Genomic DNA, 14,558 nt, shown 5'->3' with positions numbered 1-14,558 from the left:
CAGTCCATCCAGACTGCACAGAATGTCATTCAGTCAGTCAGTCAGCAGGAGTGAATGTGGAATTGTCTTATATCCCTCTTTGCCTGTTTGTTCTCCATCAATTCCTTGGCCTGGCTGAATTTTATTTTCTTCTTACTTCCTGACCTCAGTTTCCACAGTTAGAACTTAGTTTTTCCTTAATGTTTAATTTCTTGCCCTTCAGGCTTTACAGTCAATGGCTTTTCTCATTTCATCTTCTTTGACTTTTCCAACAGAAGTCCTGGAGTGGATTTAGGAGCCAAAAAGAAAAAGAAGAAACAGAAGAGAAAAAAGGAGAAGCCGAATTCTGGAGGCACAAAATCAGATTCAGCCTCTGATTCCCAGGAGATTAAAATTCAACAGCCTGCCAAAGTAAGGGCCTTGATTTCTTTTGACTCTTGAGGTTTCCCATGCAAGGAGAGTGACTTTTGCTTCCTGGCACTAGAAAAATCAGAAGCCTCATTTAGGGCTTTTCTCATGGCCAGATATTGAATGGTAGTGAGTAAGTGGAGGAGTCTTTATGTTCTTGGACAGTTAGATAATATAAGTACATATTGCATCTGTGAGGGGCAGCAGAGTAGTGGGTACTGGGGCAATCTTGCAATCAGAAATGGCTCAACTGTAGATACTATATGAGCAGCTAGGTGGCGCCATAGTGCACAGAGCACTGGTCCTGGAATCAGGAAGATTCATCTTCCTGAGTTCAAATGTGGTCTCAGATATGTAATCAGTTGTGTGACCTAGGGCAAGTCACTTAACACTCTTTGCCTCAGTTTCCTTATCTGTAAAATGAGCTGGAGAAGGAAATGGCATACCATTCCGGTATCTTTACCAAGAAAACCCTAAATAGGGTGACAAAGATTTGGACATGACTGAAAAACATCTGAACAACAAAAGTTATTATATAGATATGTGTGTATATAATATATATGTAAACACATGATATATGTTTATATACGGGGAGCTACCACTCCATATATGAACATTAGACCACACATTTATAACACACATGCACATGTATGTATTCCAATGCACATTCCTCTGCACACACATGCATGTGTATGTGCGTGCACACATGTGCACACGTGCACTCACACACACGAGACTGTAAGCTTAGAAATAGTTTCGTTTGTGTCTTTGGGTCCTCATTGCCTAATGTGATGCCTAGCACATCTGTACTGACTGATAAATATTGCACTTTAAGATCTGCATAACAATCATTTGTTTCTCACAACAACCCTTGGGTGAAGGGTACTATTATTATCTGCTTGCTAGCTGAAGACTATGACTGAGGCAACTTGTTCAGAGTCACACAACTAGTAAGTGTCTGAGGCAGGATTTGAACGCAGATCTTCCTGAGCTGGCTAGAGTTCAGCACTTTCCACTCTGCCGTGCTGTCTCTCAGCTGGGCTCAAGTCCTGACCTATAAATACTAGCCATGTGACCAAAGGCAGGTCATTTGACCTTTCAGTGCTCCAGGCAACTCTCTGAGACTCCCAAGTTACAGAAGAGCTGCCTGTCTAACAGTGGAAGGGAGTTTTCTGTACTTAAACTAAGAGATTTCTATACCAATGAAATAACGATCCAGACCTAAAGAAGCAAATACACACACACACACACACACACACACACACACACAGAGCCTTTGTACTCTTCTTTAAGACTTTTTTCTTTTATTTCATAAGTTAAAATTTTTCAAAATAAAGAAGAAAGTCTCAATGTGATAGCTTGAAGGTGTTTTGAATTTAGTTTAGAAGATGGTTCCACTTTAATTTTTCTGGGTACTTGTCAAATTACCTGAATTAGCACATCCCCATCTGGCAGCAGATTTTAGCAGGCGCAGCCAAGGGGTAAATCCACACCCACTGTGAAACAGACCATTTGTCGGTGTCCAGCCTTTCAATCTCCCAAAGTGGAAAAATCCTCTGGTGTTCCTACTGAAGAAGCTTCATTGCTGGAGTAAGCCAGATGTTTGGTGAAGAGAGCTGCCAGAAGAGCAGAGGGTTGTGCCTGGATTGCACATGATGGGAAAGACCACAGCTGCCATGCCATGTCTTGTGGACTAACTAGTGTCTCAGGAGGGCTGGGCCATGAAGGATATTGTCCCGGTGCTCCCATGGAGGACCCTTGCAATAAATAGTCTATCAGCATCATACAGGTCAAATCCTATTGCCAAAAAGTTCAGGGTTAAAGATGGGCACATCTAGGTCAAGGAAAATAGAAAGGATTTTGTTGATTCTTAAATAAGTGAGTCATCAGCAGGGTCTCATGAATATCGAAAGACTAGGCCTGTGTTCTATACTGTGAAAAAGAATCTGCAGCAGACTCTGCTTGACAAATAAGGATTTGGAGTTGCTGAGGAGTCACTTTTTCATTCACTTACTGGGTGGGGAGGAAATAAGAATTCGAGCTCTTAGTGGAGGCATGAAGAGACAGGTTCACAGGACCATAGAAGCTCAGTAGGAGGTAATTCAGAGTCCAGCCCCCTTATTTTCTAGTTGAGGAGACTCAGTCCCAGAGAAGCCATGGGATTTCCCTAACATCACACAGGCAATAAGTGGCAAGGCCAGGATTCGAACTCAGACTCTGTGATGTCTGGCTCAGCATTGCAGGTTTTCTTTCTCTCCTTTGCCATATAGTAAAGATGCTTTTTCCTTGAAGGCAATAGAACAAAACATGAGGAGGTGAGGGATTGGTTTTATATCCTGCCTTCTGACATTTAATACCAGTGTCACCTTTGCTGTCACTTAAGCTCACTGGGCCTCAGTTTCTCCACCTGTAAAAGGGGGGAGTTGAACTTGATGGCCTCTATGGGGTCCCTTCCAGCACTGTAGCTATGATCCTATGACTTTTCTCTTTGCCTTTCATTCTCCTCCTGGTTCTGATCCTGGCTTCTGGACTTCACAATGATACCTCAGCCAGTGTCCCATCCTACAAGTTCCCTTGGCATCAGGAACTTACTTGCTTATTTATATCCAACCACCCCCGGGCCTTCCCACCTTGCACTGCCCCTCTGCCATTCCAGCTCCCTTCCTGTACTGGTGAATGCTTTGTGAAGGCCTCTGTTCTGTGGAGGGGTCCAGGTTAGCCAGACTTCATTCCCCTCTTGATTATGGTCCTGACTTTCAGGCTTCAAAGCTGTGCCCTTTGGCATGTGAGTACCTTCCTCTGCCTCCAAATCCCTGCTTTTTAGCTCCCTTTTGCATGTTGTCTTCCCCTCATTAGAGCACAAAAGCTCCTAGGATTGACTTTCAGTTCTAAATCTATGATAGATACTAAATCTAAATCTATGATAAATCTTATAACTCTTTTGTAGGGCTTTTTTCTTGGGCTTCCAGCCTTCAAAAGACCCACAATGCATCTCTTTTAACCTCAACCTACCAACTGCGATCCTGGCCAAAAAAAGGGGGGGGGGGGCTTTCCTTCATTGGTCTGCAAAGATCACGTCCTCATTGAATTTACTCAATCACCTATTGCACCTGTAGCAGCAAGCACCCCAAGCGTGCTCAGGGTGGCTGCTCACACAGGTTCTTGGATCTGCTTTGATAAAGGAAAGCAACTCAAAATGGGTTAACAAGCTTACTTTAATCAATCAAACATATATCGTTTACCTCGTTCACGGGAAAAAGGTCACACCCTGAACTTCAAAGTATACAGGCAGAATTATCAAGACAGAAACAGATCAAGTGGACAGATTTCAAACTGTCAAACCATTACATCCATACCCAATCAACATCTGGGTTTTTCAAAGCCGGGGGGGCCCTGGACAACAGCTTCCCACAATACAGATCAAATCACAGAATACTTCTCAAAGTGAGCCCCCAAAACACAGCCTCACATCAGGGCTTATATAGCCTTCTCCTGGCTCTGAGAATGTAACAACCTCTTGGACCCACTGGCCAATCAAAAAGTATCTACTGAAAAACAAGCCTCCCACCCCAGGCTTCAGGTGCACTTTAGCCTAGGGGCAGGGAAGATCTTCCAAATTTGCATTCCCATTACAGCACCGTCCTTCAGATTTATGACCCTGGCCTTGGAAACCTGCTGCCATCCATAATCCATTCCTTCCCTACATTGGCACAAGACTTGAGTTCGATTCTTCCTCTGCCACTTAGTGTACCACCTATGTGGTCTTCCTTAACCATTTTCCCCTTTGGGCCTCATTCTCCTAATCTAAGAAATGGGTTTTAAGTCTGGGGCTAACATTCTGAAATAAGAAGGTTGAACTAAGCGCCTCTGAATTCTTTCTTTCCTTCCCGATTGGTTTGGCTGAAGCACACTAATGAGCCATTTGCTACAGTGTTCCACTCTTGGGGAAGTTTGTTTCTCTACTCCACTGTTATAAATGGACATAGAGGAGCCTTTGCTTCTGGAGTTTGTATGATTCTGGAGCACAGACAAATGTCCCTTGACTCCAAGATTCTGGGCTATTTCTAGAATAGTAGATAATGTCTGAACTTGAGGTGAGACTTGGATTTGAATCTTTACTACCTATGTAATCTGCTTCAGAGGATTGTGGTGAAAAGTGGGCTAGACAGCATTTCTAAAGAACCTTGTCAATCTTTAAGCCTCTGTAGAAATGTCAGCAGTAATTACTACCTCCTCCAGATTCAGTTTAGAAAATGATGAGTATTATTAAGTTGATTCTGGGAAATCTTCATAGGCACCAGTGGAGAAACTTCCTTCTGCAGTGGTGAATTACTTACCTTCTAGGAATAGAGACTCAACCTGTGATTTCGTTACTGTAGGGAAATCCCAAGTGAATAAACTCCCTCTGCCAATGGAGGTTGGCAGTTTCTAGACGACTTCTAGTCTTAGAACAGAGGTTCTTAATCTAAGGTTAAGGGCTCCAAGAGTTCTGTGGATAAATTTCAGGGAGTCTATAGATTTGAATGAGGAAAAAATACATTTTTAATTCAATATAATTGGTTTCCTTGGTGGTATGATATGTTTTATGCATTTAAAAACATCATTCTGAGTGTCCATCACCAAAAAAAATGGTTTAAGAACCCATCTTAGAGAGTTTCCTAGAGCAATGACAGGTTTAAAGTGACTTGTCCAGGGTCACAATGCCCATATATGTCCTGGTCTAGATTCGAACCCAGGTCCTCTTGCCTTAAGGCCAGATCTCTATCCACTGTGCGTTGATGCCTGTAACAGAGTAGAAAACAATATCTGGCCTTTCAAAATTGGGGTGACCATATGCCCACCTTTCAGTTTAATTCCTTTCCCCTTGGGAAGTGCTTTTATGCTATGCATTTTGGAAGATGGATAGGTTTAAGAGTTTGTCCTAAATATATCATTCTTATTGCCACCTTCCTTGACTAATTTAAATCCTGTACTCAGCTTAGAATTCTACCTTGAGAAATGTTTTGAACAGTGAGAATAAGGGCACACATGACATTTTGTTTCTTAAATGATGATTTTTTTTTAATTTAGTGAGTTTTTGTTGGTCAACATGATAGAACTAAATTAAAGGTAAATTATAAATTTCCAAGATCCCTCTCTTATAAAGTTGTGATATTATTAGCAACTCTTGAGACAAAGATGTTGATTTTCACTTATTTCAAAATAGTAGAACTTTGATAGATTTTGCTTAAGGGAATTTTACCTCAAAAGTCAGGGGAAAAAAGATGGCAGCAAGACAAATGCAGAGCAGTAGCAATGGACGCTGTGAAAGCCTGGGTAGTGCTTCATCTGAGATAAAATGACAGATATATTACCTAGGCAGGCTTTGTTGGAATGTGCTGGACTCTTTTCCAGCTAATAAATTGCGTTGCAGTGGGTTGAACATTTTGTATGGTTGAAAAAGTCACCTTTTTGCATGAAGCTCAGCAAAGACCTCATACTAAAGAAGTAATTGTAAACCATAATGAATTATCTGAGCTGAAGTAATTTGTTCAGTTAGAATATGTAAGATGTGACCCTTGTGAATATGATCTTGTTCATCAAAATACAAAGCAGGTATCTTACAAAAGCAACAGTAATCTCTAAACTGAGCTGTTGGATTAAAAATAGGGGTGTTTAGCTTTTGACCAGCCTCCAATTAACTTAGTACTGGGTTTTCTTGGGTCATTTTATAAGCAGGAATCTCCAAGTTACTCAGTGACTTCAGCTGTTCCATTTTAAATAAAATTTATTAAGTGCATTGTGTCAAATTGAACCGAAGGCATCTCAAGTTAAATAAAGACTTAACTAGAAATAAAAAAATCCAAACCCAGAAATCCAAAGTTGCTCATTCCCAAACCTTATAAATGCCCCCACCCCTTCCTAGGTATGATATTTATGGGATACTGGCACTCAAACACATTGGAGGGTCTTCAGCCTCTAGCACCCTTGAAAATAGAGCTCAGCAAAGATTAGTGGCATCTAAACTGAAAGAATTGAAGCTTTTTTTTCTTTTTAACTATAATTTTAAAATATTTTTAAAAACTGAATTATTCAGTTCTATCTATTGATGTAAACTCAAAATAGGATGTTTTTTCTATATGAAGTTAACCTTACTTTTTCTAAGAGATACTGAAAAGTAGCTAAAAGAGAGTGTTTTCAGACTAAAGAACTTTGAAACTTGGTGTATGTTTTGCTGTAGACTGGAAAGAAGGGAATGTTTCCCAATCTTTTGGGAGTAGGGGAGGAAGAGAAGGTTGTGGAAGATCTTTATATGGAAGGAATTACTTGACTCTCTGGCTGTTAGAGGATTTCTTTGGAGAGAAAGAAGTAGGGAGGTTGGATTCAGGTAAGACAACATAGGGAAGAAAGCAAAAATTTTTAGTGTGGGCATTTACATTTCTGAAATTGGCAAACACTAAAGATACCAGGATTTCATGTATTGTTTTGTTCATTGTCTTTACTTTAAAAAGTGATGGAGAAATGTTAATAAATGTGTGTTGTGTACACTTTTTTTTCCTGGAGAGCTAGTTGTAAAACATTTACCAATTATACCCCTGGAAAAGCAAGTAGGACTTTTAAAAAAGTTATTTAGGGGAAGCTAGGTGGTGCAGTGAATAGAGCACCAGCCCTGGAGTCAGAAGGACCTGAGTTCAAAAGTGGCCGCAGACATTTAAGACTTACTAGCTGTGTGACCTTGGGCAAGTCACTTAACCCCTATTGCCCTGCCTTCCCCTCCAAAAAGCAAAAAAAAAAAGTTATTTACAATTGCTTTTCAGGTTGTATGAAGAAGCTTACTCTAGAACAGGGGTTCTTACCCTGGAGTATGCGAGTTGTTTTTTTTTAATATATTATTGATTTTTTTTTCAAATGCTTTATTAACTTCTGATTTACATCATTAATTTCCTCCAGATTTTGAGTTACAAATTTTCTCCCCGTTTTTCCCCTACCCACCACCCCCAGAATATCAGTCCCACAGGCTATCCCCTGCTTCAATCTGCTCTCTCCCATATCTTCTCCCATACCCCCTTATACTTTTTCAGTAGGGCATGGTGGATCTCTATGCCCCAGTGCCTGTATATCTTCTTTCCCAATTACATGTAAGATAGTATTAATAATAGTATATATATAATTTTAAACATTTGATTTTAAATCTTTGAATTCCAGATTTGTTCCCTTCTTCCCTTGTCACCCACCCTTACTGGGAAGATAAGCAGTTCAGTATAGCTGTACATGTGTAGCTAATGCAAAACATTAACATAGTAGATATATTGTAGAAGACTGACTATATTTCCCTTCCTCCTATCCCACCACCCACTTGTTCTATTCTCTACTTTGATCCCGTCCCTTTTTAAAAGTGGGTGCTTCCAACTTCCCTCCCCCCCAGCCTGCCCTCCCTTCCATCATCCCCCCTCTCATCCCTTTCCCCCTGCTCTCCTGTAGGGTGAGATACCCTATTTAGTGTGTATTTCATTCCCTCCCCAAGCCATATTCAGTGACAATAAGGTTGACCCACTCCCTTTTGCCTTCCTATTCTTCCCCTCCATTGCAACCCTTTTCCCTTGCCTCTTCTTTATGAGATAGTTTACCCCATTCTGTCTCTCTCCATCTCCTCTCATTATATTCCTCTCACCTCTTAATTTCCCCTTTTAAGTATCATCCCTTCCTATCAAATTGGTGCTGTGCCCTCTATCTATATATACCTATAAGCATATATACACCCATTCACATATGTATTCATATTCCCATATACACTCTGATATAGACATATACATACATACATACATACATACATACATACATATATATATATATATATATATGTATATATATATATAATGCCAAGCAAAGGCAACTTCCCAAGGTTCAAAATACCAGCATAGCTGCTCTCCATTTTATTCAGTGACAAATTAAGAACAGAGAAAATCAAAATATAGCATAATTCAAAATACAGCATTCACCAAGTATAATTCAATCAAGTACTACTCCACCCCTGGACATTACATTCATTTAATCAATCACAGAGTCCCTCTTCTAAATACTACTCCACCCCTAGGCAGTACATTCATTTAGTCAATCACAAAGCCCCTCTTCTCAAATGGAGATTAGTTTCCAATCATTAGTAAAGTACATTGATTTGTTCAATCACAGAGCACAAAAAAAGTCAAAAGTTCCCCACCCTTGGATCACAACTGAATCTATCCCAGAGTTATAACAAGCTTAAGCACAGCATTTAATACCCAAAGAGAGGTCTTTTCTTCATCTTGACCCAAGGCAAGTTCTCAGCAACCTTTGTTCCTGGGGAGACAAAGCTTAGCAAGGCCACAAGATACATCGCCAGTGTCTTCATTAATTCATTCTCTGTCTGCAAAACAGTCCTAGGATCCCTGAAAACATTAGCAAAATCCTCTTCCAGGATTTCTGTAAACATACAACAAGAAAATCCTTCTTCAGGGCTTCTGAACCAACAGCAAAGTTCCAGGACCTCTGCAACAACAGCATTGGCCTTTTCACCAGTGGGCACAATTCACTCTCTGTCTGCAGAACAGTCTCAGGAGCTTTGAACTAACAGCAAGGTTCTAGGACCTCTGCAATAACAGGACTGTCTTTCACCAGTGAACAAATCTGGCAAAACAACATCAAAACAGAGACAAAGTACCAGCATTACAGCCATGTCTCCTCAGTCCTTGGCAGCTCTGGGTGGCAGCTCTCAAAAGTCCTGGGCAATTCAAACTGGCCCTCAGCAATCCTCTCTGTCTCTCTCTGCCTCCAAGATGCTGCTTCCAAAAAGTTCTTCTGCCTCTCTCTTTGCTTGTGTCTCTCTAAATTTACGTCACCAGCTCCTCCTAGTTCAGCCCTCTCTTTTTACATCAACAAGTCCATCCCACAAGTGGGATTTACAATCAATCCGAAAACCAAAGCTAATACAGGGGGATCTTTAAATTCCATTACTATATATATATTTCTATTCCCTTCAACTATTTTCGTACTGAGAAAAGTTTCATCAGTTACAATTATCATTTTTCCATGTAGGAAAATCAGAAAAAAAATTTGATCAGTGGCTTATGATTTCTTTTCCCTGTTTACCTTCTGAAGCTTCTCTTGCTTCTTATATTTGGATGTCAAATTTTCTATTCAACTCTGGTTTTTTCATTAAGAATGATTGAAAGTCCTCTATTCCACTGAATGACAATATTTTTCCCTGAAAGATGATACTAAGTTTTGCTGGGTAGGTGATTCTTGGTTTTAATCCCAGCTCCTTTGCCCTCTGGAATATCCTATTCCAGGCCCTTCGATCCCTCAGTGTAGAAGCTGCCAGATCCTGTGTTATCCTGATTGTGTTTCCACAGCATTCAAATTGTTTCTTCCTGGCTGCTTATAATATTCTCTCCTTGATCTGGGAATTTCGGAACCTGCCTATAATATTCCTAGGAGTTTTCTTTTTGCAATCTTTTTCAGGAGGTGATTGGTGGATTCTTTCAACCTCTGTTTTGTCTTCTGGTTCTAGTACATCAGGGTAATTTTCCTTGAGACTTTCTTGGAGGATGATTTCTAGGTTCTTTCCCTGATCATGGTAGTCCAATTTTTTTCCCCAATTTTGGGTAGTCCAATAATTTTTAAATTATCTCTCCTGGATCTATTTTCCTGACATATTTCACATTGCCTTCTATTCTTTCATTTGTTTGGATTTATTTAACATCATCTTGATTTCTCTTAAAGTCACTAGCTTCCTTTTGCTGAAATCTAAATCTGTGGGAAAGATTCTCCTCATTGAACTTTTGATATTCTTTTTCCATCTGGCAAATTCGGCTTTTCAAGGCATTCCTCTCCTCATTGCCTTTTTGCGCTTCTTTTGCCAGTTGAGTTAGTCTGTTTTTTAAGGTGTGATTTTCCTCAATCAGGCTGTTGACTCTCATTTTGTAATTTTCTTGCATTGTTCTCATTTCTCTTCCCAATTTTTCCTCTTCTTCTCTTATCTGCTTCTTAAGGTCCTCTATGGCCTGTAATCAGCTTGTATTTTCCTTTGAAGCTTTTGGTGCAGGAGTTCTGACTTCACTATCTTCCTCCTGTTCCATCCTTTGCTCCTTTTTGTCCCCAAAATAGGAGTCTAATGTTGGAGTCTTCTATTTGTTTTGTTTCCTTTGTCTGGTCATGTCGCCCCTCAGTCACTTGACCCCTGGGCTTTTTGCCACAGTAGGACTCTGCCACCAGACAGGGGAGCTTTCATCCCAAACGCTGGGGTTTTCTCAGCTGTTGGAGGTATTAGTTGCATGCCCTCTCTGAGGCCTTCACACACTCTGGCAAGGTGGTCACGAATCCCAGGACCTCCACCCTCGACTGCAATCCAGTCCAAGCAGGTTAAAGCAAGAGTGATTACCCCCTTAGACTGGTTGCTTGGTCCCTGTACAGTGTGCAGGCCAGGAGCTGAAGCTGCTATGTGGCACTGGCTGTGGCATCTCAGTGGCTTTTCGCCCTGGGGGGCAAAAGCTGACGCACTCCCCACCACTGGGTCCCAAAGTCCACACTGTACTGACCTCTCACTTTGTCCTTAGCATCTTTGTGTTGATAAATCTGGAAAAGGCCACAGCTGCTGCTGATCTGGAGTCCCTCTGGCCGGTGGCTGGTCAGGCCTACCCTGGGGCTAAAACATCTGGCTCACGGGGGCCTGGGCTTGGCTCCCAGAGCGCTGCACTGGCCTCTTTCTGTTGGCCTGCGGGGCTCTCCTCCTTTTGGGAGGTTAGCTTCTCTGTGTCATTTTTTGGGTTCTGCAGCTCCAAAGTTTGTTCAGAGTCCCCTTTTTACATGTATTAGGGAAGGTGGAAGGCGGAGCCTGGCAGAGGTCCTGCTTCTACTCTGCCATCTTGACTCCACCCCTGAGAGTTCTTTTTTAAAAATAACTATTACAATATAATTAGTTCCCTTTTTAATCCTACACATTTTATTTTATGCATTTAAAAGCAATTTTCTGAGGACTATCTCAGGGCTTTCCCAGACTGTCAAAAGAGTCCCATGATACAAAAGCAAACAAAGGTCTCCTGATCAGTCTAGATAGAATTATTCATATTTCTCTTTCACTTTCAAATTGAGCAAAACTTTAACCCAGCTACCATGTTTCAGTATAATTCATTTACTAAGCAAGACATTGTGCTAAGGTATGGCACATATGGCAGGGATATAAAGATCAAAACAAGAGAGTCCTGGTCTCCTGGTGCTTACAGTCATTTCTCCATCCTAGAACACATTTCCTCCCCTCTGTGCCTCATGCAAAACCCTTGTTTCCTTCAAGACTCAGCTATTGGGATCATTTTCTACAGGAAACCATTCCTGATGCCTTCAATTGCCAGTACTCCTCCCTCCCTAACCTATCTTGTTTTTATTCTGTTTATATTTATATGGGTAAATGGTGTTTTCTCCTAGGTCCCTGGGGCAGGTACTGTTTCTTTTTTTGTCTCTATGTCCCCAGTCCTAAAAGAGTCTGGTAGCTGGCAAGCTCTTAAGAAAGGCTGGTTGATTTATACTTTCTATTGCTTTCAACAGAATACACAGTCTCCTTATCTCCTACCCCCAGTACATTGCTTTTGCAAGTTGCTGAACCAGGAAGTGGTTGACAGAGTGTAATGTTATGGTATTTTTTTTTTTACAGTAATCCTATTTTAGTTCTCCCAATATATGAAATTGTGTTTCCAATTTGCAAATGAGTGGCAAACTGAAATAGTGGTGATTTGCATAGGTTTATTAAACAGCTTATTGTCATTGTTGAATTCAAAATTCTAAAACTGCTAATGCCAGCTTACATCCCATTTACAAAGAAAACTAAGACATTAAAATACAAAATTCACTCAGTAGATTTGAGTTCTTAAAAGATATATTTCATCTGGTAGGTACCATCTTTAGAAGTACAGATGGGTACATTCTTACCTATTCTAAGACTATTCACATGGAGCTCGTTGCTTACCTGTGTTTTTGTCTACACAGAACCCGGCCATTCCAATGCAGAAGCTGCAGGATATCCAAAGGGCGATGGAGCTTCTCTCTGCATGTCAGGGCCCTGCCAAAAATATTGATGATGCTAACAAACGGAAATATCAGTTTTGGGATACACAGCCTGTACCTAAGCTTCGTGAGTTCTTTTTCTTCTTAAATAAAAGTAAAGCTAAGATAGATAATGAAATGGGCAGTCAGCCATGTGACTTGCTTTCTTGTGACACAGATTCATTTGTGCTGTGATACTTTTTATCCAAATGTAGAACTGTTTCATTCGATTTTTTTAACCAACATTTATTAATGTCTGCTATGTGTAATCCATTGGGCTAGGCACTGGAAAAGAGACAAAATTTAGCCAAGACAATGTCTCTGCCTTCATGAAGCTCATTAAGTCTGGTGGGGGATAAGGTACTACATAGATACCTATATTACACAGTGTTGCATGATAAGTTCATCGGATAGATACAAAATATAACACCATATGAAATCCAAGAAGAAAGATGTTAACCACAGGAATTAAGGGAGGCCTCATGACAAAAGTAGCTTTTGAATTTGAGAGGAATTCTAAAGGCAAAGAGGGATGGCACATTACAGGGAACAGGTATGCAGGTGGGAAAACACTGATTATGTTTGGGAGACTGAGTAGTTCACTTTGGCTGGAAGATAAAGTACATAGAAGGGAGTAATATGAGAGCCTGGAAATGAAGCTTGATGTTGTATTGTAGAGGGACTTGAATGCTAGGCAAAGGAGTTTGAATTTTACTTAATGAGTAATAAGGAGCCAGTTCAGATTTTTGAACAAAGTTAATACGATGACCTCTAAGGTCCCTTCAAGTTCAAAATCTAGGATCCAGATCTGTGCTTTTAGTCTGGTTGGTTGGTATCCTTCATTCTTGAAGGGGACCAAAATGAGATCGCTATGTTAAAGTCAAGTTACAGTGTGTCCTACTGTGGCTTATCAGACCAGAGTGAGCTTGGAAGGCTTCAGTGAAGGTCAGGCACAAATAGTCCAAGTGAACATTTGGGGTGGATTCTCTAAATTTGTGCATCTTATGGTTTTTTTTTGAGCTACTTCAATCCTGCTTTGCTCATAGAGCATGGCACCTTTTTTGATGAGGGCATGCTGAGCACTCCTGTGGCAATGTCTCCCATGTCACACAATTCCAAAGTTCTTAAGAGAGACCTTGAGAGGATCCTTGTCATTGTCACTTCTTCTGACCACCTTGTGAGCATTTGCCCTTTGTAAGTTCTCCATAAAATAGTCTTTTTGGCAAGCATACATTTAGCATTCAAGCACCATGGCCAGAACATTGGAATTGTGCTCTCTGCAGTAGAGATTCAGATCTGTGCTCAAAGATTAGTCTGATATCAGAGGAAATGATAGATTGGAGAAAGGGGAGAGTGGAGGTGACTTTGTTAGGCTGTTTAGAGAGGAAAGGTCAGTGAAGCAAAGGATGTTGCAAAAACTTGGTAATTTGTGAACATATAAAGTAATAGAGAGGCAAATATAGAAGGTTTCAAACATGGAAGCTTGGGTGAATGGTGGTGTCACTGGCAAGATTAAAGTGTGGACAGATTAAATTTGAGGTTCTTATAAAATATCAGTTACAGATGTCTGTAGGCTGCTACAGATGTGGATGTGAAATTCAAACATGAACTCAGCACCAGTGATAGAAAATGAGGAGTTATCTATGTAGTGGTAGTAACTGAAATCAAGATCAATTCAATTGCCAAGGGAGAGCAGAGGGAGAAAGAAGACTTCCAAGAACAAGATATTGAAGAACACCTCTCCTTAGGAGGCAGGAAGAAGATGAAGATACAAAAAGGAGTAGTTAGAGGGTAGCCAAGGGAGAGGGTGATCAGAAACATTCTGTTCTACAGAGAGGTTAGGCAGTTTCAGGAGTGATTAAAGGCAGCAACTGATTAGATGATTAGTGAAATTTTAAAGGAGATATTTAGAATGAGTGGTGAAGGCAGAAACCAGGGTGCAAAGGGTCGAGAAGCTAGTGATGAGGAAGGGAAAGCATTTGCTGTAGGTGATGGGTTTTTTTTTGGTTTGTTTGCTTGCTTTTTGGAGGGCAGTTGGGGTTAAATAACTTACCCGAGGTCACATGGCTAGTTTGTGTGTGTGTGTGTGTGTGTGTGTGTGTGTGTGTGTGTGTGTGTGT

General features: G+C 40.7%; 1 protein-coding gene and 1 long non-coding RNA gene across 3 annotated transcripts in view; one reads left to right on the top strand and one right to left on the bottom strand.

The window, feature by feature from the left end:
• NMT2 (N-myristoyltransferase 2) overlaps positions 1–14,558 on the top strand; it is a 94,486-nt gene that overhangs the window by 32,649 nt on the left and 47,279 nt on the right. For both annotated transcript variants that reach the window (XM_069086236.1, XM_069086237.1), the window contains exons 2-3: positions 255–390; positions 12,382–12,526. In XM_069086236.1, the coding sequence (XP_068942337.1) occupies positions 255–390; positions 12,382–12,526 (281 nt within the window). The remainder of the gene's footprint in view (positions 1–254; positions 391–12,381; positions 12,527–14,558) is intronic.
• The window catches only part of LOC138159906 (uncharacterized), a 40,101-nt gene continuing 27,237 nt past the window's right edge, over positions 1,695–14,558 (bottom strand). Inside the window, exons 2-3 of the long non-coding RNA XR_011168002.1 lie at positions 12,362–12,454; positions 1,695–2,672 (exon numbers count right to left, since the gene is read on the bottom strand). This is a non-coding gene — a long non-coding RNA (uncharacterized lncRNA). The remainder of the gene's footprint in view (positions 2,673–12,361; positions 12,455–14,558) is intronic.

The sequence above is a fragment of the Petaurus breviceps genome, unplaced genomic scaffold (genome assembly GCF_028583685.1).
Source record: "Petaurus breviceps papuanus isolate PSGF00001 unplaced genomic scaffold, PetGlider_PUasm1.0 178, whole genome shotgun sequence".
NCBI classification, from domain to species: Eukaryota; Metazoa; Chordata; class Mammalia; order Diprotodontia; family Petauridae; genus Petaurus; species Petaurus breviceps.
The sequence above is the reverse complement of the archived record's forward strand: the minus strand, read 5'-3'. Positions and strand labels throughout refer to the sequence as shown.